The following is a 24,964-nucleotide window of genomic DNA, read 5'->3' on the forward strand; positions in this document are numbered from 1 at the left end:
AGCAAAAGTCTTTCAGGGGAGTTTGCCATTGTGTTTCGGGTCTTGCAGTGGGTTTCGCTGGCTGAACGTGGACTCGAACCCGGGTCTCCCAGAGAGTTAGCCCAACACTCAAACCACTACATTACACTACACTTAATACCCCATTTATTAGAATTAATGTTGTCACGGTTGTGTGCCTTTGAGTCATTTCCGACTTACGGCAACCTAACGTGAAGCTGTCTTGGGTTTTCTAAGGTTGAGAGTCTGTGACTGTGGATTTCTTGTTGTTCCCTGCCTCGATCAATGGGGAGAGGCATGATGATGATGATGATGATGATGATGATGATGATGATGATGGTGGTGGTGGTGGTGGTGGTGGTTTTGGGTTCAAAGCAGATTTCTCTCTCTCTTGTAGTTCTACCTCTTTGCCTTTAGGGGGAGCCCCTGCTCCATCTCTGTTTTGCCTTCTTCCCCAGCAATCCCCCCAAATGTTCAGAAACCTCCTTTGCATGGCAAGGCTTATTGGCTTGGAAAGGAAATGCATCCACATTCTGGGTCCCCTGCCACAATGTGGGCCTTAAAGCAACACAGGTGACCATTTCAAAGCCTCTGCAACAAGATTCACCTTGCATTTTTCACACTGTGGTGCAAATTTAATTTTAATTCAATTTTAATTGGAATTTCGCATGTATGAAGAACCCTTTGCAACCCAGAAGATCGGTGACTAGGAATCATGAAATCTAAGAGTGTTGCTTTCAGGTTGTTGGGGTTTGTTTTTCCCCTCCTGGAGTCCAAGTTCAGCATCCAAACCATCCAAATATGTATCTATTATTTATTATTATTATTATTAGTAGTAGTAGTAGTAGTAGTAGTAGTATTATGTTATAATCCATCTTCCTCTTAGTATAGGGATTGATGGCAGCTATTCTAACTTGCGGTGACCCTCTCCTAAGGCTTTCTGGGCCAGATGTCTCCGGAAGTGGTTTGCCATGGCCTTCCTCTGAGGCTGAGAGAGTGTGACTTGCCCCAGTGGGTCTCTGTGGCCAAATGGACATCCGAACCTTGGTCTCCAGAGTTGTAGTCCAATGGTCAAACCACTACGCCACACTCTTTCTCTGCTGCCCTGCCCCTCTGAGTCTGAGGACCCCTTTATTCTTGGGTTTTCTTTGCCTTCCTCTGTGGCTGAGAGAGTGAGACTTACCCACAGTCACCTTTCCATGACTGAGCATGGATTCGAACCCAGAGTCCTAGCCACCACCGAAACCACTACCCCACACGGCCTCTCCTAGGTTTACTTTGCAAGGTTCATTGCCTTCCTCTGAGGCTGAGAGAGAGGCTGACTTGGTCCAGGGTCACTCCATGGGCTTCCATGGCCGAGTCAGGATTCGAACCCAGGACTCCCAAAGCCCAACTTCACGCCGCATGGGTTTCCATCTTGCTCATACCGTGAGGCCTAAGGAAAGAACAAGGAAACCAGCTTTTGTGATGGGAAAGGGCTCTGTTTGTTTAAACTACACCCTGGAGTTGGATAAACAGCCTTTCATATCCTTTTGTAACAAAAACATCTTTTTTGGTTTGAACCAAGGAAATCTTGCAAGCTTGGGCAAAATCTGATGTTTTCTTTCCTCCCTCCAAAATACAACCACCATAAACATTGAGTAAATCTACAAACAATCCTAAGAGGTCTATTTGTCTCCTGAAATGACTATTTTAATTCAATTTTATTAATTTCTGGAAGGAACGAAACATCGAAATGCTTGAGATCAGGGATGATGGACTTGTTTGTAGGAAGCTGTTCTGTTGAATGTTTGAGGCTATGGCTATGCAGAAGCAGAGTTTGGGAGGTTTTATTTGTTGTCCCAGACTACAACTCCCAGCATCCCCCAGTCTGTGGATTTGGGGAGTTGTAGTCCTAGAAAGGAAGAGGGTCAAGACCCTGGATCTTTGGGTGAATCTGGTGACAAGAAGGATCCTGTTTGGTTGAGTGTTTTAGAATAGATCGAAGTAGTTTTTTAAAACTGCAACTCCCAGCATCCCCTCGCTCTGTGGATTTGTAGTCATTATTGTTATTAGATTGTCATGATCAAGGTAAAAGTTACACCTGGATCTCTGGATAAATCTAGTTACAAGGAAGGTTTCGTTGAGTGTTTTATTAGACAAAAAAGAATGGATCGAAATGTTTCTTTCCAGACTGCCAATCCCAGCATCCCCCTCAGTCTCTGGATTTGGGGAACTGCAGTCATGGAAAGGAAGGTGCTCAAAAGAACCGAGTGGAAACTCCATAAGGATTTCTGGATAAACCTATTGACAAGGAAGGACTTGTTTTGTTGAGCATTTTTAGATCTAAGTGGGAGTGTTTTTTCCAGACTGCAGCTCCCAGCATCCCCCCTCAGTCTGTGGATTTGGGGAGTTGCAGTCCTGGAAAGGAGGATTGTCCAAAGACCTGGGTGGAAGCTCCATCTGGATCTCTGGGTCAGAGAAAGGCTTTGCCCTCAATGCACAAAAATGCATGCTTTTCCCTTTGCAGAGCCTTCTTTTTTGGGGAAGGGTCTCCTCGAGGTCATCCATCCCCACCCTTTTGGTTCCTAAAGAGGCTAAATTCTTTGAAAGGGCAGCTTGGAAACCCCCAGCTCAAGCCAATCCGACCTTTTCGTTCCTCCTGGAAGGCCTTTGCCTTGCAGACTTGGAGGCACTCTGCACATGCTCTGTGGTCCTGGGTTCAAGAGGCCTTCCCGATGCAATCGAGGCGGGGGAAGAGGCGGAGGGTGGCTGCCAGCCGAGCCCAGCCCAGGACGGCCCCTTCCTTCCTTCATCCATCCCTCCTTCCCTCCTTCCATCCAAAGCAACTCCTCCTTCTTCCCAACCCAAAGCCTCCTCCAGACCCTCCCAGGATCGCCTGCCTCGGTTCTACTCTTTGGGGAAGCTTTCTTTTCCCCTCCGCCTGGATCGCTGGGGCTGGGATGTGAAGCCCTGCTGCGCACAATCCGAACCCAGGACCCGGGGAAACAAAACCAAGGAGCCCCCCATCATGGAGCGCATTAAGATCTTCGTGGTTTTGGACTGCCTTTGCCTGGTGGTTGGTAAGGAAAAGACTCTGCTTCTTCTTCCTTCCCCCCCTAAACTAAGGGGGCACCCTTTGTTTCCCCACCCTCCCCCCAAGTTGTCAGGATGGCACCCCAAAAACCTTCACCCCTCCTTGGAGGCCAGCCTTCCAAAGGCTGAAGCTCTAAACTTTGGGTGCACCCCCAAAACCTAAGTCTCTATTAATGAATTTCTCTCACATCTGTGGGGAAGGGGGAGTTTTCAGGATGGCACCCCAAAAACCTCTACTCCTCCCTGGAAGCCATTCTTCCAAAGGCTAAAGGTCCAAACAATTGGTGTACCCCAAAATCTAAGTCTCCACTAACACCTTTATCCCCAGTTTTCAAGATGCTTCCAAAAGCTGAAGGTCCAAATCTTTGGTGTACCCCAAAATGTAAGTCTGCATTAATACCTTTATCTCAATTGTCTGAGTGGCACCCCAGGTTTTCAGGATGGCACCCCAAAAACCTTTACTCCTCCTTGGAGGCCATTCTTCCAAAGGCTAAGGGTCCAAACCTTTGGTGTACCCCCAAATCTAAGTCTCAATTAATACCTTTATCCCAGTCTTCAGGGTGGCACCCCAAAAACCTTCACCCCTCCTTGGAGGCCATTCTTCCAAAGGCTAAAGGTCCAAACATTTGGTGTACTCCCAAATTTTAAGTCTCCATTAATACCTTTATCCCACATCTGTGGGGAGGAGGGAGTGAGCCCTTCAAGTTTTCTGGGTGACACCCCAAACCCTTTATTATTCCTTGGAGGCCATTCTTCCATAGGCTAAAAGTCCAAACTTTGGGTGTACCCCAACATCTAAGTCTCTATTAATACCTTTATTCCATATCTATGGGGAAGAGGGAACTTTCATGATGGCACTCCAGATTTTCTAGCTGAGACCCCAAAACCCTTTACTCCATCTTGGAGGCCCTTCTTCTAAGGGCTAAAGCTCCAAACGTTTGGTGTACCCCCAAATCTAAGTCTCTATGAATACCTTTATCCCACATCTATGGGGAAGGGGTAGTTTTTGGGGTGGTACCCCAAGTTTTCTGGATGGCATCCTTAAAAGCTTTACCCCTCCTTGCATGCCCTTCTCCCACTTCCGTTGCCGCAGAAAAAAGGGGGTGCTTTTCTTTTTCCCAAATGAAGACACCCCCAAGTTTAAGTCTCTTTTCATCCTGTCTCCTCCTATTTATGGGGGGTAAAAGGGGTGAACCCCCTTTTCCTAAGACCTTAATAAACAGGAGAAAGGGGGAAGCCCTACTTTCTCCCAAAGGTGAAAGGTGTACCCCCAAAATGTAATACTCTTAAATGTAAAAAGGTTTCCCAAGTTTCCCCCCAAAAGTACCCCTCTTAAGTCGAGTAGGTACCCCGAAATTTTAAGGCTTCTTTAGCACCGCTTCAACCCACATCCAGTGCGTAGAAGGCTTGTACCCCAATTTTTCCAAAAGAAGCACCCCCAAATTTCTCTAGTAACCCCCTTCCAGATCTCCTCAAGGAGAGAGTTCCTCAAGCCCCACAGCACCCCATAAGTAGATTTTGAAAAAGCGCACCCCACATTTACTTAGAGTGCCCTTCTCAACTGAGCAGACCTTTGAAGTCTTCCTTAGCACCCTCTTTACCATATTTATAAGGCAAGGGACGATACCCCCAAATTCCCATTGCACCCTATAAATAGATAAAAAGGATTGGACCCCTACTTTTCCCACAAAGGACCCCAAATTTTAAGTCTCCCTTGCCACCCTCTTCCCAGATTTGTAAGGCAAGAAGTGCCACCCCAAATTCCCATGGCACCCCATCAACAGAGAAGAGGATAGGCACCTCTATTTTAAATAGACACCCCATTGCACCCAATAGACATCCCAACTCCCATAGCACCCTATAAAGAGCATGGCACCCCTACTTTCCCCCCACAAGCACTCCAAAGTTTTGTCTTCCCAGATTTGTAAGGCATGGGGTGACACCCCAAATTCCCATCATACATCCTATAAACAGATAACAGGATGGCACCCCTACTTTTCCCTCAAAGGCACCCCAAATTTTGAGTCCTTTTAAAGCAACCGTCACAGAGGGAGAGGCAACAAACCTCACTTTTCTGCTCAGAACACCCCTAATTTAGGACCCACACCCCAAAAGTGTGGTGAAGCCCCTCATCCAATCCCTTTATAAGTGGATAAAATGGGGGTACACCCACTTTCTCCCCAAAACACCCCTTCAGCCTCCTTCTCCCTCAATTTATCTTTCCCCGAAGTCCGAAATCTCCAAAAATTGAGTCCAAAATCCACGGAAATGGAAATGTCAACCATTGGTACCTCTAGAATTTAAAATTCCCTTAATAGCACTCCCAAATTGAAAGTACCCCAATTTTGACCCAGGATTTAAACAGGGATCGTGGTTTTTAAAAACTTTCTGGGCTTGTTATTTCTTCCAAGGCCTTCTGTTCCAAACTTTGGGGATGCAATTTTTGGAGGGGATGGAAAGCAAAATTTGGGAGGTCACCCCATTGTATTTTATTTTATGTACCTTATGTATTTCATTTTGTTGTTTTGCAATCTTTCCTCCATCGCTGGCTCGGGGCCCCTGGAAATCTGTGCAACTGCGTGGCATAGGGTTCGGGAAGGGGAAAGAGAGGAACAGTTCGGCCAATTTTATTTGCCAATTTCATTTGCCAATTTTATTTCAGCTCCCCGTTTCTGGGCTTTGTGCCTCAGTTGCAAAATACAAATTCCAAAGTCGGAGCCATTCTTTCCAGCGACGACGTCGGTACCCAAACCCCATATTTTACCAATTTAGACGTCTTCTTTGCTGACACAAATCCGCCCGCAAGCATTTTTAAAATACATATTATTGATACCAGCTGGAAGGAAAGTTGCGTTGGAAGGGACCCCCAAAGGTCATCTATAACTACCATAATAAATAAATGAATCTAACTGAAACCTTGGCAATGCAGGGATTCACGGCTACAGGCCTCCGTTCCGCGGCCCCAGTACAAACCAGTTGAATGTTTTCCATCATTTCCGTTGTGAGAGGGGTGTCCTGACCACATTGTTATTCATCCCCCCTATAAGTGGATGATGGGGGGGTACAACCCCCTTTCGCACCTTTCTCAGCATCTTCTGGACCTCCCCAATTTTATCTCTCCTTGAATAAAACCCCCAGAAAATGAAGAAAAGCTTCTCAAAACCTAACCGTCGACACCCTTGTACCGTACAAATTTAAATTCCCCCCCATGTATCCTCTCCTAAAAATAAGTTCACCCCAAGCTAGGAAAATATTACTGGGGGGAAACAGAAGATTTGATCCCAGGACTTGTGGAAATCAATCCAAGGTGCATCTATAATGCAATTTGTATCAGTTTGGCTACAATAGAGTTTTAAAGATTTCCAAAAACATCGCCGTTTCGGTTGCTTTCAAAGCAGGAAAAGAGACGTTCGTTCAAAGTTGCAACCCAACGTTTCTTTATTTGGAAATGTCACCAGATTCCCAAAAAAGGCAGAGTAATGAATGTTTGGATTTTTGACGTACAGCTAATGCGTTTTCCAATTGCGATTGTGTATTCCTGCATGGCAGGGGGGTTGGAATAGATGACTTTTGGGGTATCCTCCAACTCTCGGATTCTGTGAAATGCAACTTTCCACGTTCTTGGCGTTTCCAGTAGTCCTAATTTGTGTTTGTGGATTAATTTTCAAGATGTGATCTATATTTTTTTCTATTGCAAATATAAAGATTTACAAAGTTGATCACAGCGGATCCAGACTGTCATGTTCAGAATTTGAACCCAAGACAAGATTTAAAATGAACATTTTTTTCACTTGAAGCCTCCTTTCCCATTTGCTTCTCATTCCAAGTCGGTTTTTCTGCATCTGGTTTGTGTTTATGCCTCTGGTAACAACTCTTGTGTGGTTAGACCGATGCTAAACATGTTTGGCTGGTTGTGAAGCTACAAAAAACAGACTTGGGGAGCATCTACATTGTAGAAATAATACAGTTTGACACCACTTTTTAAGTGCTGTCTCTCCATCCTATGGAATCCTGGGGGTTGTAGTTTTACCAGGTCTTTAGCCTTCTCTGCCAAAAAGGATAGGGGCCTCACCAAACTACAAATCCCAGGATTTTCGAGGATGGAGCCATGGCGGATAAAGTGGTATCAAACGGCATTATTTCTACAGTGTAGATGCAGGTGTCAGCAGTGGAGTTTGTTGTTGTTGTGTGCCTACAAGTTGTTTTTGACTACGACGGCCCTAAAGCAAACATATCACAGGGTTTTCTTGGCAAGATTTGTTCAGAGGAGGTCTGCCATTGCCTTCCCCCGAGGCTGAGAGAGTGTGACTTGCTGAAGCTCAGCCAACCGAGCTGGGAATCGAACCCTGGTCCCATACCATGACAATAATCCGGAATGGATGACTGAAACAATGGCCCACTCCTTCCATGCTCACAAAAAGACATACACCTTACGAAAGCATCCCCCAACATGGTACTTTCTACGTGTTTTGGACCAATTCCCATCATCCCCAGTCCACTGTGCCAACAGCCAAGGATTCTGGAAAATGGTAGTCCAAAACATCTGAAGACTGCACTATAAAATGTTTGGCAGTGCCAGTACTATGAAGTACACAAAGCATCTGCAGCGTTTGTTTTTTTCAAACTCATTGGCTGCATTGACATGTCACGCTAAACCATGGTTTATGCAAGCCATGGTCTGTTGCTTTAGCCCTGAATTGTTCCACTGATACCTGTTTCCCCTATTTTCACTTTGTTTCTGTCCAATCTCAGGGTGGTGGTTAGGGAAAGAAACCAGGGAAAAGTCACAGCTCTGGGTTCAAACAGTGACAAAGAGCCCTGGCGTAAATCAACTAGAGTTTGTAAACCAACAACAAACCATGGTTTGTGGGTCAACAAACCATGGTTTGTCTAGAGGAGTTGGGTGGACATGACAACGAAGCAGATTTTAAGCCAAATCGCAATTTCTTCCTACTTCCTTTCTGTCCCATCCCATCTGTCGCACCCATGATCTTTGAAGTGGCAATGAGCCATGGCTTCAACAAACCATGGATTGTGAGTTCACAAACCATGGTTTGTCTACAGGTTGGACACCACAACCCAGCAGGATTGAAGCCAGAACTTGGTTTTTTCCTACTCATAAACCTAGGTTTGGATTAATCTAGAGACGAACCTTTGCTGCCTTCTCTTCACTTTGTGGTCCCAGCACAATTTAAATTGAGTTGTTGTCGTCGTTGTTGTTTTTATGCATGGAGGCTCCATGAACTTTGGGTGGTTTTGAGGGCTGAAGGCCACAGAGTCCTTGAAGATGAGGTCTGACCGGTCCGTCATGCATGAATCAGGAAGGGTGACATTTTTCCCACTCAGAGGACACAATCGCACACGGTTGCCTTTTCCGCACGCTGACACATTTTAATCAATAAATTGATTTCAATCAATAAAGTGTTTGGAAATAGATATAAAGGCTGCAGGGTGCTCCCTGGCCCCTAAAACAAAGCTGGGAAACTTGCAGTCTTTCAAATGGTATTGCACTCCAGCACCCATCAGCCCCAACCAGGGCTTCCTTGTTCAAATCTTGGTTGATCTTGAGTGGTTTCCGACTTAGGACGTCCCGATGGCGAACTTCTCACAGGGTTTTCTTGGCCAGATCTGTTCAGATTGGGGTTCGTCGTTCCATTCCTCTAAGACAGCGGTCCCCAAACTTTGATCCTCCAGATGTTTTGGACTCCAGCTCCCAGAATTCCTGACTTTTGCCCAAGCTGGCTGGGGCTTCTGGGAGATAAAGTCCGCAACACCTGGAGGACCACAGTTTGGGAACCGCTGCTTGACTTGCCTGAGGTCACCCAGGGAGTTGGGCATGGCTGAGCAGAGATTCGAACCCAGGACTCTTGGTCCAACATCCACTATACCATGCCAGCTCTTTTTTGTGCATTGAGTCTCTTCTTCCCCTTCTCTGACTGTCTTCCACTTGACCAAAGATGATCATTTTTCCCATGAGTCATGTTTGTTTCATCATACGTTCAAAGTATTATGGTCTCAGTTTATTCATCTTCCTTGCTTTTACCATCATAACCGCATTCTGATGTGACTGGGCCACATGGATTCTGATTTTCATCTGCCACATCTAGAAGGCTGTGTAACTGGGGATGATGAGAACTGGAGTCCAGGAACGTTTGGAGAGCCAGGAGTTTAAACATGCCCCATCACCAACCATAATCCCCCCCACGACACTATAACTCACTATTTTTCCATTAAATACTTAGTATGGCCCAGCCTTCTGGGTTTCTGAGACAGAGCTCCAAATGTTGTTGGATTGCAACGCCAAGTATCCTTAGCCAGCAGAGACAATGGTGAGGAACACTGGGAGTTGCAGTCTAACAAAATTTGGTTGGAGACTACTGGGTTCCCACTCCTTTTTAGATAGATTTCTGGGGGTTCAGCTCTGGCTCTCTGGTTATCATTGGACTCTAACTCCCATGATTCATCTCTATGGCTGTGTGGGCTAGGCCTGGCCACAAGTGGGTCATCCCTCATTGAGACCGCTTCTCAAATGTTGGTCCTTCAAGGCAGTAATGCCTGGGAAGGTAGAAGGCAATAGGAAAAAAGGAAGACCAAATTCCAGATTGATAGATTCCCGTTGAGGAAGATTTTGCAATATCTGAGTGGATCTTATCTTTCCTGAAGTAACTGAAATGCTATATAATCCAAGCATGTGTCACCATACCCAGATTTGACATCTCCAGGAATGGAGAGTAGATTTAACATGGCTTCGCATCAGCCGGAGTGATCTCTCGACCCAACTTACAAACAGACCTACATTCGGAGATTTGGGGTGCATTGACAATGTAGAAAGAATGCGGTCAGGCACCATTTTAAGCGCTGGAGCTCTGTCTCGTGGGATCCCAGGATCTGTAGTTTGACAAGCTCCATGGCCGCCTCTACCTCCCCAAACTACAACTCCCAGGATTGTGTAGGATGGAGCCATGGCAACTGCAGTGGCGCCAAACGGCATCATTTCTACAAAATGGATGCACCCTTACATTCAGACATTTGGTGTCTTATATCTTATTGCGGTAATGCTTGTTGTTGTTGTTGTTGTTGTTGTTGTGCGCCTTCAAGTAATTTCCAACTTACCACAACCCTAAAGCAAACTTATCTTGGGAGATTCTTGGCCAGAGTTCTTTGCCAGTGGCTTTACTTCTTGGTGGCTGAGAGATTGTGACTTGGCCAAGCTCACCCAGTGGGTTTGAGGGAGGATTTGTACCCGGCGCTGCAGTCATAGACCAATGCTCCAACCACTATACCACACTGGCACTCTGCTATAATGCTGTTTTGTTGCGGTGGTCAGTTTTCCAGTCATATCCGACCTATGTTGACCCTATCGTGAGGTTGTCTGTGCCAGATTTGTCCAGAGGAGGTTTGCCGTGGCCTTTCCTTGAGGCTGAGAAAGTGTGGCTTGGGGTTGCCATAAGCAGGACTCAATTTGGCCAGCAATAACAACACAACTATGGGGTCTGGGGAAGCAGATAGAAATCTTGGCCTCCATTTTTGGGGGTTGGCACTGCCCGCTTGCGTTTGCCAGGAGAAGGAAGTCGTGGCACGTCGGAACAAAGACCATATTTTTCTCCTCCTGGGAAGATGGGAATCGGTTATCTACCTTTGCCCTGTTGCAAAGAGCTCTCCGTTTACGATGCTCAAAGAGACTCAAAGAAAGATAAGGTCCGCTCAGTTTTGTACGAAAGTCAGTTTTTTCCCTACAGCTACGACTACAACTCTGGAGACCAAGGTTCGAATCCTGCCTCAGTCATGGAAACCCACTGGGGGAACCTTTGGCAAGAAGTCACACTCTCTCAGCCTCAGGGGAAGGCCAGGGCAAACCCCCTCTGAACAAATCTTGCCAAGACAACCCCAGAATAGGTTGACCTTAGAGCTGCCATAAGTTGGGAGCAACTCGAAGGCACACAGCGCAGACACGCAAGCGAACTTTTCTAGGCAAGAACGGTTCGGAGCAGGTTTGCCATTGCCTTCCAGTGAGGCTGAGAGAGTGTGATTTGCCTAAGATCACCTGAGCTTAGATGCAAACCCTGGTCTCCAGAGTCATAATCCAATATATATATACACATACACGCATATATATGTACACATATACACACACATGCATATATAGAATACTCTGCAGATTTGGAGAGGGATACCTTTTAGGTCCTGTGACCACTCTCTGGCCGAACTTTGGTTTAAAAATACCACTCCTTCCTGAAAGTTAAGTATATGCTACTTTTATTTTTTAACCTAGAGGGAAGTCAGGGGTGAGTAATTATATATATATATATATATATATATATATATATATATATTCAGAGGATGCGTAGGTGGGTAGCGCCCTCTGTACTCAGAATACCTCCTTACTACCAAACAATTAAAAGTGTGTTTGCAAATGGCAGGTTTTCTTTGGAAAGGGATAATTCACTTGTGTGTGTCTCTGTGTGTGTTTTCTGGGACAAAACGCACTGTCAGGAAAGGAAGAAGAAAAAAAAAACCTTACCAAGAAAACTTTAGGAGAGGCAGTGTGGTGTAATGGTTTGAGCGCTGGGCTAAGACTTCCGGGAGATCCGGATTTGAATCCTTACTAGGCAAAATACAAAAAGGAATGTTCTCTTAGACGGGGCTTATTCGTCTTGTTCTAGTTTAGACATCTTTTCTGGGGCCGTTCCAAGCCAGACGTTACCCTAAACCGGCTTGTGGTCCAAAAGAAAATGTTTAAAATTGTACGTTTGTCGTAAGGTTAATACAGCAGAGGGAAAATGCCTTGATTTCCTTCCCAGTCTCCATTAAGGGAGGGTTGGAAACCAGTTCTGGTTAATATTAACAATGATCTGGCTATAATCTTTAACCATTTGGTTACTCCTTCCATCCTTTTGTGCGTTTGCTTGGAAGGATGCCTAATGAGAAAGATTTCAGTTTCAGTTATATATATGGTGATTTTTATGCTTATTGAGCTTTTTCTTATAGGCCACAATTATAGTTGATTCCACTTTAACTGCTATGGCTGCAGAATCCTAGTGTTTGTAGATTGGAAGAGAATTCAAAATACCGCACAAAACTACATATCCCAGGATGCCATCCAATGGAAGCCATGGCAGTGAAAGGATGCATCTGCACTGCAAAATGCATGCAGTTTTACACTGCTTTAACTGCCATGGCTGCATGCTTGGGAATCTTGGGTTTTGTAGTTTGTTGTTGGCACCAGAGCTTTCTGACAGAGAAGGCGGAATAGCTCACAAAACTGCAAATCCCAAGATCCGGCAGGATGGAGTCAGGGCAGTTAAAGTGGTGTCTGTATTGTTTCTGCACTGCAGAGAAGCAAAAGTGCAGAAAGAATCTGGTTTGACGCCGCTTTAACTGTCATGACTCCATGCTAGGAAATCCTGGGATTTGCAGTTTGTTGTGGCACCAGTGCTCTCTGACCAGAGAATGCAAAATCGCCCACCGTACTACTAATCCCAGAACTGCATTGGATTGAACCATGGCGGTTAAAGCAGTGCCAAACTGCATCATTTCTGCAGTGCAGATGCAGCCCTCGTTTGCTTCCAGAGCGGCCATTTTGAGAGTACGAAGTCGGAGAGACCAGATCAGAGATGGAAATGAACACTAAGTTTCCTGACTTGCTTTTATAGGAAGAGGTTTAGAGCAGGAAAGTGCATTATTCTCCGTTTTGTTCCGATCCAGCGTTGCCCGTCCCAACCGCGGCCCATCGTGTGCCAGGGCGCGGTTTGTTTTTCGGCTACGGCTAAGAAGCTCCAACGGAGATTGTTTTTAGGTTGAAATTTACCTTGCGGCTTTGCTCTGCAAGAAATTTGGCTGGGCCGGTATAAAGGAATGAAGATATTCTACTTGGGTTGAGTAAGGATTGTCACTTTCATTCCGCCTGCTATGCGAATCCACTTCTTTGCCAAGGGAAAAAATAGACTGAGAAAGTTGGATTAATGTCTCACTTTTGCAAAAGATAGCGATTTCAATTCCCTGCTTTCTGATCCTGGGGTCAGCTGCTGGGCGGCCCTGTGGGCCATATGTGGCCCATGCAACAATGGCAATGTTTCATTCAGTTTTGCAGAAATGTTGCTTTTTGGAAAAGATAGCAAAAAGAAGAAACCATGGTTCTCTTTGTGTTTTGCATCAATGTATTCTTGTGAGTGGTTTGAGCGTTGGACGCTGGAGACTAGGGTTCGATTCCCAGCTTGACCATGAAACCCACTGGGTGACTTTGGACAAGTCACACTTTCTCAGGCTCAAAAAAGGCAAGGGCAAACTTCCTCAGGACAAATCCTGCCAAGAAGTAGCAAGCTGAACCTATAGTGGCTTTGCCTTAAGGTTGCCATACGTCAGAAGCTGCTTGAAAGAACACAACAACAATAACAACAACAACAATAAATTATTGTGTTGCTCTTCTGTTGTTGCACATTTGTGGGATTTTGTAGTTTGTCAGGGGCACTCCAACAGAGATGGCTAAACATCTCACCAAGCTACAAATCCCAGGAGTCCATAATATTGAGTCATGACAGTGAAAGCGTCGTTAAACTGCATTCATTCTGCAGTGCGGATGCAGCCAAAGTCAAAGTTGTGTTGTGTTCGCTTCTAGAACAGCAACTGAAAAACAAAACAAAAACAAGCATTGCAAAATATGTAGAAAAAGAGCAGCTAAAATTACCACAGCCTTAAACAGCTCCTCTGTCAAGAAGGGTTACAATTTTTGGCCCCGTTTTAGCCTTGGAAAGAAAAGGCAAGACGTAATAAAGGTGCGTAAATATATGCCCAGGAGAAAGAGGGGAAGAAATAGATTTCAAAACATGACAACCCAACAGCGTCATTCTCGGAAGGAGTCTTGGGGTGGATTCCTCCCAAATGCTGCTTTTGATCTAAATGCTTATGCACCACATTTCTAAGCTCTTTGCACCTTTTCCTCCTGTTTTAACTTGCCAATGAATAATGTTTACGGTCTGTTCTGACTGTTTTTATCCTTCTAAGTGGTTCCAACATGCTTGCATCTATCCTGAGATCTTGTGCAATAGGTCAGGATAGTCAGAGTTTTAATATATAAATAATAACGAAAGAAAGAAGTCCTGATTAATCCTATACTGTCCTACTTTTTCCAGCTGTTGCTAAAACGTCCCGGTTTCTTTCTCCTCCCTCCCTCCTTGGTCCTCAGCTTACTTCCATTGCTGCACATTGAATTCAGAGTGCAAAAGGAGTTTGCTTTCAATATATTCAGGAGAAAGGGAGAGAAGGGGGGCAGATTGGATGACTTTTGGGGTTTCTTCCAACTCTAGCTTTCTTTCTTTTTTTCTTTCTCTCTGGAAGTGAGGTGGTATTTCTCAGCATCTGCTGGGATTTGGTTCCAGGATCTCCAGTGGATACCACAATCCCCAGATGTTCAAGTTGCATTATGTAAGACAGTAAAATAGTGTCTTTTATATCAAATGGCAAAATCAAGGTTTGCTTCTGGGAATTCATTTATTTTTTCAAAATACAGTGGGCCCTTGCCTTACGCGGGGGAACCGTTCCGGACCCCCCCCCCCCCCGCGTAAGGCGAATTCCGCCTATGCTCAAGCCCCATTCATTTGAATGGAACGGGCCGCCCCTTGCGCCCCACGCACTCCTTGCAGCTCGAGCACGTACGCTGAAGTCCGCATAAAGCACGCTGCGTATAACGTGGGCGCCCGTTATTTTAAGCCGTGGGATGGGTTTGAATCCATGTATGTGTTGTGTGCCTTCAAGTCATTTCCGGCTTATGGTGACCTAAAGGTATCCTGGGGTTTTCTTGGCCAGTTTTGCTCAGAGGAGGTTTGCCATTGCCTTCCCCTGAGGCTGAGAGAGTGTGACTTGCCCAAAGCTTGGTTATTTGTGGGGTTTTTGGGCTCTGTGACCATGTTCTAGCAGAGTTTCTTTCTGACGTTTCGCCAGCATCTGTGGCTGGCATCTTCAGAGAATGTTTGCCTGGAAAAGACTTGGCTATACTGTATATATTGTGTGATCTGGAAAGGCAGGAGTGATTTGCATATGTATTGTTGTATATGTGTATTCGACTTCACATTGGTTTGCTAAATTTGATCACCTGGCCTGCATTTGGGGAAACAGGGCTCTTCTTTCCTCTCCATGGCCTCTCGCACTATGTCATCTTCTTATTTGGGGTTTTCGCTCCTGCAAAATCCACACCGTCCTTAGAAAACGTTGGCTAGAAATGTTATTTCTGTTTTTAGCTCTCTCCCAAACAATCACCTCGAACCCTTTTCCACCCAAGTAGGAAACACACAAAAAGCCAGACACCTCTCTCTTTCCCCCTTAAAATAGCCCTTGAGAAGTCCGCAATTTAAACAAAAACACCATCGTTGTCCTTAAAAAAGAACTCCAAAGTTTTAATTTTCCTTAAAAAGAGCCAACCGGTTCTTTCGCCTCCTTGGCTCACCCCCTTTTTGCACCTAAATCCGGCGCAAAAAAAGGTGGGCATTTACAACCGAGATGGTCCACCCCACACTTTTTGCCGGTATCTGTAGTATTTTTAATTTTGGGGGGACAGATTAAGAAACAAAAGCCGAGGTTTGCGGTCTCTTCCCGCTCTCTGAGTCTACAAAACTGACCTTTAAAAAAAGTAGGTAAAGAGCTGCTTTCTATCCTGCGAATATTTCAGAAAAGTCGCGTAATTACGTGTAACAATTTCACATGACGTCGCACCAAACCCACCATTGAAGTGGTCACAAAGAAGCATTAATATGTGTCTTTTTACTTGCAGGATTTCAGCATCAATGCATTTACGATATCACTTTATTTGCGCAATTGCGTGTGATAATAATCTGCGCCATTACTCGCCATTTCCACTTCATTTGCGGGATGCTTTCAATGTGCTTTAATGTCTCTTTAATACCAAAATTAGCCCCAGTGTAACAAACTCTTAGGTGAGTTTGAGCCGGGACCGTTTAATTGGTGTCAAACTGCATTAACTTGGCAATGTAGACGCACCCCCTAATGTTTTGAGTTCCTGCAAGGCTGGAAATTTGTGGACTGGAGGGAAATTTAATCCAAGGGGACAGATTTTTTTATTTTGCAAGGGCCCTGCTTTCATTTTTCTTTCCACCTTCACTGCCTCAACTCCTTGGGAAGGAAGTGCAAAAAGAAACCCCAGCCTCCTTTGCTGAGCAAAAGTAAAACCATCAGTCTGGCTTCGCTCCCCTTTCTTCTTCTGTACCGAACCAGTTCTTCCAGTTTTCCAAGGGCACAAAGTACATTAGCGCAAGGGTTGAGTTGAGCCTTCATAAAAGTGGGTGGGAAGCACCAGAGAGATCTTTGCTGTGATACGGGAGCCTTCGGCTCTGCCAGGTTTGGTGACCGGAACAAGGAAAAATCTGCAGAAGGGGGCAGATCCTACGTTGATCAAATCGATCCGCTTATACCCTACCTTTCTCCAAATCGATCAAATCAATCCATTTATATCCTACCTTTCTCCAAATTGATCAAATCTATCCATTTATACCCTACCTTTCTCCAAATTGATCAAATCAATCCATTTATATCCTACCTTTCTCCGAATCATTCGTTCAATTAAGCTATATACTATTTTTCTCCCAACCATTCAAATATTTAGCCAGATCATTTGAGCAGTTCATTTCCCAGCTTCATTTCCCCAGCCGATGATTTGATCGATCACTTGATTTATTCATTTATATCCTCAGTTTATATCTTGCCTTTCTCCCAATCAGTCCATTTATATCCTAGCTTTTCCCCAACCATTTGTTCAATCAAACTATATCCCACCTTTCTCCCAACCATTCAGAGATTCAATCAATCAGTTGAGAAATTAATTGCCCACCTTTCCTCCAAATGATTGCTTGATCAATAACTTGATTCATCCATTTATAGCCTTAATTTATACCCTTCCTTTCTCCCAATCGGTCCATTTATATCCCACCTTTCCCCCAACCATTCAATGATTCAACCAACCAATTGTTTGATCAATCACTTGATTCATCCATTTATCCATTTATGGATTCATCCACTTATATGGATCCTGCCTTTCTCCCAATCATTCATTTGATCTATCAGTCCATCAAATATATATCCTTGAAGAGCTCTTGGAACTTTAGGGAAAGGAAAGGTGACCCTTGAACCCAGATCCTCTGTTGGAACATGGATCTGGGTTCAAGACTCGCCTCTCCAGAAGATGGCAAGCCCTGAAAGAGTTGCATGCCCCAAATCCTCGAGCGATCAAAAAATTACCTTTCTCTTTCCTAAAGTTCAGAGTGCCCATCAAGGATATAATTTGATGGAATGAGAGACCAAGTGAATGATTGGCAGGATATGAATTGATAAATCAAGTGATTGATTAAACAATCGGTTGGGGAAAGGTGGGAAATGAATTGCTCGATTGATTGATTGAATCATTGAATGGTCGGGAGAGGGTTGGAATATAGATTGATTGAACGAATGGTTGGGAGAAAGGCAGAATATAAATGGATTGATGTGATCAATTGATTGAACAAGTGGAAAGAAAGGCAGGATATAAATTGATCAAGCAGTTGAATTAGTGATTAATGATGCTTGGAAGAAAGGCCAGATATTGATTGATTGATTGGGAGTAAGACAGGATATAAATTGATCAAGCAATTGAATTAATGATTAATGATGCTTGGAAGAAAGGCCAGATATAAATTGATTGGAGGATTGATTAATTGATTGAATGCTTGGGAGAAAGGTAGAATATAGCTTGAAGAAGCAGTTTAATTAATGATGTTTGGAAGAAAGGCCAGATATAAACTGATTGATTGATTGAATGATTGGGAGAAAGGCAAGATAATCAGTCAAGTGAGTGAGTGAAAGGCAGGATGGAAACCCAATGAATGAATGAATGAACATTATCATGCCATCACCCAAAAGGATGATGATCACCATCATCAAAATCTCATATACTGGGAATACTATAGCTGTGTATTTCTGGCAGGAAGCTGGACTAGACCCTTGGCATCCCTTCCAATCCTTGAATTTTGTGATTCTGTTAAAGTGATGGTAACTGTTTGCTTGCCCTCTAAGAAACCATCCCTTATTTCCTCTGCATTAAAAAGGTCAGCTTTGCCATCTTCATGGTCACCCTTAGAAAAAGTTAATGAAAACATGCCTCCAAAACAACCAATTGGGGAGTCAAGCAACCACCATCTTAAGATACCAGGGGCTCGGTTTTGTTTTTACAGGGGTTCAAATCTGAATGCCCCGTCTCTCTTTCTTCTGCCTTCCAGCCTCTTTGCCGTTCATCGTCCTCACCCTGGTGAACTCTCCCTACAAGCGTGGTTTCTACTGTGACGACGACTCCATCCGCTACCCGTACAAGCCGGACACCATTACGCACGGAGTGATGGCCGGGGTGACCATCCCATGCACTGTTATCATTGTAAGGAACCCACAAAAAAGGGAGAGCTTCCATGACTAAGAGCAGTATATCTTATCTTTGTTGCATTACTAACCTTTCCCTTCCTTCAAGGCGCTCAGGGCTAGGGAAGACAGAGTTCATTGCAGAGCATGGTAGAAACAGACAGAAGAGATTTTTTGCATGTTTCATCTTCTTCATGCTTCCTGAGGTTCACAATTTCCCTAGCTAGACTGAAGAGTTTCCTATTTTCAACAGGAAAATTGTTATTCTCCTTGTTATCCCCAGGTTAACATGCTACATCATTACTTGTAATGTGCTCTTTCCAAGAACCAACAATGAGATGATGATGATGTTGTTGTTGTTGTTGTTGTTGATGATGATGATTTAGCATCATCAGCATTTACATTCGGACCTCCATGTTTGCAGCTTTGACTTTTGCCAATTTGATTATTTGCGGTTTTGATTAATATTTCTGTCGAGGAATCTTTAGGTCCTCCGGCGCAACTCTGCTTGAAATGGACCATAGAGTTGCACTGGAGGACTTGTTACTAGACAAAACACTTCTCTAGGCATTTGTAGATCCCCCAGCATGGTTCTGTGGTCAACGTCTGGCAGATGTTGACCATAGAGTTGCAGTGGAGGACCTGGAGATTCCTAGAGAGGGGTTCTTTCAGGGGTTTTTTATTTGCAGTTTTCCCTCTTTCATGAGGGTCCTGTACCTCTAACTCCAGTGAATGTGGAGGACCAGCTGTATATCCTATAGATCTATATTAAAACAATTAGAATACTAAAATGCATGAAAACAATTTTAAAGAAACTATATACAGACCTTTAAAAAACTTCAAAACCAGCATCATACGACATTAAGAGCCCAAACGCAAGTTTGCAAAGGCCTGGTGGCACAAAAATTAATCTGCCATCGGAATAAAAGCAAGGTTGGGACCAGGCTGGTCTCTCTGGGGAAGGAGCTGCAAGGTCTGGGAGCAGCCACCAAGAAAGCCCTCTCCAGATGATCGTAAAACCCTAATACGGGGAGATGCAGTCCTTCCAATAGCTGGAAACCTTTTTGTCTGGGTTTGTTTCCCAAATCTTCTTTCCGTTTGGGTGCTCTTGTCCCCAGAAGTGAAGCTGACGTCCTTCCTCCGTTCATTCAGTCTCGATAAATTTCCTTTGCAGATTTCCGCCGGAGAGGCCTACCTTGTCTACACCGAGCGTCTCTACTCGCGGTCTGAGTTTAACAATTACTTGGCCGCTCTCTACAAAGTCGTGGGGACCTTCCTTTTTGGCGGTGCCGTCAGCCAGTCTCTGACGGATCTCGCCAAGTACATGATCGGCCGCTTGAGACCCAACTTCTTGGCCGTCTGCGATCCGGACTGGTCGAAAGTCAACTGCTCGGTTTATGTCCAGCTGGAAGGACTGTGCCGGGGCGAAGCCAAGAACATCACTGAATCCAGGTTTGGATGAAGGGACTGGGAGTCAGGAAACGCTCAATATCATCTCTGTTGTAGTTACGTTGTCGTTCCTTCTCCTTCTTGGTTTGTGTTAGTGGCGGTCAACTGGGAGAGGCTTTGTTGTGCGCCTTCAAGTGTTGTGTGCCTTCAAGTTTCCAATTTATGGCGACTAAGGTGGAGAACCTATTGGAGGGTTTTCTTGGCAAGTACCTTCAGAGAGGGTTTGTCATGGCCATCCTCTGAGGCTGAGAGAGTATGTCTTGCCCAATGCTTGCTTTCCATGTCTAAGCTGGGATTCGAACCCTGCTCTCCAGAGTCACAGTCCAGTGCTCAAACCACTACACCAAGCTGACTCTCAACTAGGGAGGCTAGGAGCCACATTAGCCCAAGAAAAGGGCTAACAAAATGGGACCCCTCCACATTCACTGGGGTTAGGGGTCCTGCGTCCCTATGGCCAACATCCCTATGGCCAATGTCCAGTGGACATTGACCATAGAATCATATTGGAGGGCCAAAAATGCCTGGAGAAGTCTTCTCTATAGGAATCTCTAGGTCTTTAAGTATGACTCCATGGTCAGCATCTGCTGGAAACTGACCATAGGATCATGTCGGAGGACCTAAAAATGCCAACAGAAGTGTTCTTTCTAGGAATCTCTAGGTCCTCCAGCATAAATCTATGGCCAACATCTGGTGAAGATTGACCATAGAGTTGTGTTGTAGGATAGCCATGGTAGGTAAAGTGGTGTCAAACTGTATTATTTCTGCAGTGTGGATGCAGCTAAGGTTCATTCCCATGCCATAGTTCCCTGTGCTGTTAGACTATGAGTAGATGGGCTGAAACAATGGAATGTAAATCAATGCTTTCTCTCTTGCTCTCTCCATTCCAGGTTATCTTTCTATTCGGGGCACTCCTCGTTCGGGATGTATTGCATGATGTTCCTAGCGGTATGTGGGCTGTTTCTTTCCAAATTGCTGCATACACCGTTGGAAGGGGGGCATTATTACTAAATACAACGGGCCCCACACATTCACTGGGGTTAGGGGCACAGGACCCCCATGAAAGTGAGAAAACCGAATATAAGAGAATACCTCTCTAGGAAACTCTAGGTCCTCCAGTGCGACTTTATGGTCAACATCCACTGGAACTTGACCATAGACTCATTCTGGAGGACCTACAAATGCCTAGAGAAGTGTTTTCTCTAGGAATCCCTAGATCCTCCAGCATGACTCTATGGTCAGCGTCTGGTAGCTGGAGGACTAAGAGATTCCTAGAGAGGACATAGGTTTTTGAAAAACAATTTTAATTGTATTATTTATTATAGTTAATGTTATTAATTTTGGGTTTATGTTGGATGGATGGATGGGTTCGTGGGAGATTTTATTGTATCGTAATTATATTTTAACGCCGTAAGCTGCCTCGATATCATTGGAGAGGCAAGGTATAAATATTATTATATTATTATTATTATAATCAAATCCGCAAAAGTCAAAGCTGTGAATGTGGAGGGACGACTGTCCAAGTAGATGCCCTGGAATCAGGCGGTAGAACGTCGTTTGTTTCTGAGTCTAATTCCCCGTTTCCTCTTCCGGCTTTGATTCCAGCTTTATATCCAGGCTCGGTTGGTTGGGAGATGGGCTCGGCTCGTGCGCCCCACCATCCAGTTCTTCCTCATCTCCTTCGCCATCTACGTGGGCTACAGCCGCGTGTCGGACTACAAGCACCACTGGAGCGACGTTTTGGTGGGCCTCCTCCAGGGGGCGCTCATCGCCATCCTTGTGGTACGTAAACTCCGCCAAGTAGGCATGGGATCCCTAGATCTCCAACACCCTATTAAACATGGGAACACGGGGGGCTGAATTTCAACCCGAGCCTCCGATTTCTGAAGTCTCCAGTTTAGTCCAGAGTGTGACTTGGCTACCCAGTGGGTTTCATGGCCAGGCGGTGATTCGAACCCTGGTCCCCCGAGTCTCCGTCTCCTGTGAATCCTTTTTCTCCTCTCCAAAGTAACCTCCTCTTTTTTCAAAGGGCTTCCGCCTCATTAGGTAGAAAGTTTGTGAACATCCCATGACCCCACCATAACTCAATGAATCCGTACATAGGGAAATCCAACTGAGTCAATAGGTGCAATTGGGTCAGGGCTACAACCAGGATTTAGGTTGTAGTTGTAGTTTCCGTAGCCATTTCTTTTATATATACACACACATATTCGTGCACACTACAGCCAGCAACATTATTGTAACTTTCTAGTGTTTTCTTTCCCCATAAGTAACAAAGGAAAAGTAAATACACTCATCCCTCTACTTTTGCTGGGTTTAGGGGCACAGGGTCTCCATGAATGTGGGAAAACCCAAATAAGAAAAACACGTTTTTACCCAAGAGAACAACTCTCTAGGGAATCTCTAGGTCCTCCAGTGCAACTCTGTGGTCAGCATCTGCCCGACATTGACATAGATTCACGCTGGAGCAGCTACAAATGCCTAGTGGAGTGTCCTCTCTAGGAATATCTAGGTCCTTCAGTGCAACTTTTGGTTAAAGTTGACCATAGAGTTGCGCTGGAGGACCTAGATATTCCTAGAGAGAACACACTAATAAAATCTGTGAATAATCAAATATGAAAAGTCAAAACTGCAGACATGGAGGGACAAGTGTACTATAGGCACACCACTATATATATATATATATATATATATGCATGTGTACGTGTGTGTGTGTGTGTACACTCATCCCTCCATATTGGAGGATTTGATTATTCACGGATTTGATTAATATGTTCTCTAGGAATATCTAGGTCCTCCAGTGCAACTCTATGGTCAACTTTAACTAAAAGTTGCAATGAAAGACCCAGAGATTCCTAGAGAGACCACTCCACTAGGCATTTGTATTCCTCCAGTGCAGTTCTATGGTCAGTGTCTGTCAGACATTGACCACAGAGTTGTGCTGGAGGACCTAGAGGTTCCTAGAGAGGTGTCCTCTTGGGTAAAAACATGGCGTTTTGTTGTTTGCTGTTTTTCCATATTCATGGGGGTCTAGCAAATAGGGAGGGACAAGTGTGTGTGTGTGTGTGTGTGTGTGTGTGTGTGTTATACAGGACTTAATAAGACATAATATGAAAGGAGGAGGTCTCATATATATCTATATCTATCTATCTATCTATCTATCTATGAAAGATCTCCTATTAAGTCCTGTATTCACTACAACTCTGTGTGTGTGTGTGTGTGTGTACACACTTCAGGGCTATATATAGTCAACATCCACTGGAATTTGACCATAGACTGACACTGGAGGACCTACAAGTGCCTAGAGGAGTGTTTTCTCTAGGAATCTCTCAGTCCTCCAGTGCAATTCTGTGGTCAACATCCGCTGGAATTAGGATTGCCATGAGTCGGAAGTGTACGTTACTGCAAAGACGGTCATGCGCACATGCGCAGAGCGTTTCCTGATCTCCTTTCTTTTTGCACCCAGGTCCGCTACGTCTCTGACTTCTTCAAAGAGCGCCCCCCGTTGCCTTGCGCTGAGAAGGATGCCGTCGGACACAAAGCCAGCATCCCTCTTTCATTGAGCGAACCGGATCACAACCATTACAGCTACCGCTCTCCTACCTGAACTGCTGTGTGTGTATGTGTGTGTGTGTTTTGTGATGGAGAGAAACACAACTGCCGATGACCCCGAAAAAATCTTCTAACTCCTCTCCCAGCAAGAGTTTGTACATCGTTTTTGGACTTGCCTGAACAAATGGGAGATCGGTGGGGTCCTTCCTTCCATCCTTGTGTGCGTTTTTTAAAAAGATTTTCTTTATGTCTTATTATTGTGCCCTGTATAACTGCATGGTGTATTTTTTGGACTTTTTATTCCCTCCCTTAATTCAAGAAGGAGTGGGAATTCACTATCACTTTTTCACAGACTGTGGGTATCTATATATATATATGCAAAGATGTGTGTGCGTGTGCTTTAAAACTTTATGGGTGAGAACTTGGAAAAAAGTTACTTTCTTGGATTACAAGAAAGTTCTGTACTGCAAAAATAATCCACTTTGACACCACTTTAAATGCCCTGGAAACCTGGGATTTGTCGTTTTCTGAGCATCGCTTTCTCTCTTTGTCGGAGACCTCTGGCACCACCACAAACTACAGTTCCCAGATTTCCATAGCACTGAGACATGGCAGTTAAAGTGATGTCAAACTGGATTATTTTTTGCCGTGCAGTCAACATGGCCACAGCCAGCCATGCAGGAAATCAGACCTGGGGGGAGTCTAGGATCTTTAAAATGTAACTTTTCCAAGCTCTGTTCCAAAGAGAGGCATCCCTGTCGGGGATCGTTTTCAGTTCAGTTTGCATTTGAAGCGAACTGAAACCTAGCTTTTAACACAGCTGGATGTTAATGGACTACAATCCCCATCATCCCCAACCCTTTCTAGGTGGCAGGGGCTGATGGGATTGGAGTCACTCAGAGGTCTGTTTCAATGGAGCTGGACATTATCAGATATTTATGTATGTTGCAGGGTTATTGGGAAGATTCACCACCTCTATTCTGCTCCATTTGCAGAATTAATCCACTTTGACACCGCTTTAACGTCCATAGCTGCATACTAGGGGATTCTGGGATTTGTAGTTTGCTGCGACATCAGAGTCCTCTGATAGAGGAGGCTCAAAGGTTCACAAAACTACCACCCCCAGAACTGCATTACATTGAGCCAAGGCAGTTAAAACGCAGAGTAACTCTAATGTTCCTTTTCTCTTGATTGAAATCTGGGTTTGGGTGCGAAAATGGGTCACATCACAAAGCTTTATAAACACCTACAATGTCTAAATATTTGAAAACTGGGTCCAGGATGGGAAGGCAGGAAGAGAGTGGATTGAGGTGGCCTTTTGGAGCAACAAGATCCCGACTTGCATTAAAACGGATCCCACGTTTCACCCTCCAAACGCAAGGGGATCTTGTAGCACCTTTGTCGGAGTTGAGTTTTGCATTGATGGGATTTTTAATACAATACAATAAAATAGAAAACCATCATCCCTGCACCTGGGTTATTTATTCCTTGTATTATCTTGATT

At 44.6% G+C, this 24,964-nt stretch overlaps 1 protein-coding gene across 2 annotated transcripts; it reads left to right on the forward strand.

The window, feature by feature from the left end:
• The first annotated feature begins 2,833 nt into the window (after positions 1–2,833).
• On the forward strand, positions 2,834–24,923 carry PLPP2 (phospholipid phosphatase 2). 2 transcript variants are annotated; one of them, XM_042480532.1, is made up of 7 exons: positions 2,834–3,059; positions 3,401–3,454; positions 18,330–18,481; positions 19,637–19,914; positions 20,799–20,856; positions 21,514–21,690; positions 23,375–24,923. In XM_042480532.1, the coding sequence occupies exons 1-7, from the start codon at positions 3,008–3,010 to the stop codon at positions 23,513–23,515; spliced, it is 912 nt and encodes a 303-aa protein (XP_042336466.1). In that variant the 5' UTR covers positions 2,834–3,007; the 3' UTR covers positions 23,516–24,923. The 2 variants fall into 2 exon arrangements, with proteins under 2 accessions (XP_042336466.1, XP_042336467.1); XM_042480533.1 differs by lacking the exon at positions 3,401–3,454.
• The last annotated feature ends 41 nt before the right edge of the window (positions 24,924–24,964 follow it).

This window comes from Sceloporus undulatus, chromosome 7 (genome assembly GCF_019175285.1).
Source record: "Sceloporus undulatus isolate JIND9_A2432 ecotype Alabama chromosome 7, SceUnd_v1.1, whole genome shotgun sequence".
Lineage (NCBI taxonomy): Eukaryota > Metazoa > Chordata > Lepidosauria > Squamata > Phrynosomatidae > Sceloporus > Sceloporus undulatus.

Bases quoted from the DNA above. Each gene is read 5' to 3' on its own strand.
- PLPP2 (XM_042480532.1), top strand. From the start codon at position 3,008: ATGGAGCGCATTAAGATCTTCGTGGTTTTGGACTGCCTTTGCCTGGTG. The intron at 20,857-21,513 runs GTATGTGGGCTG...CTTTGATTCCAG, and splicing joins ATTGCATGATGTTCCTAGCG to CTTTATATCCAGGCTCGGTT. The intron at 21,691-23,374 runs GTACGTAAACTC...TTTTGCACCCAG, and splicing joins CGCTCATCGCCATCCTTGTG to GTCCGCTACGTCTCTGACTT.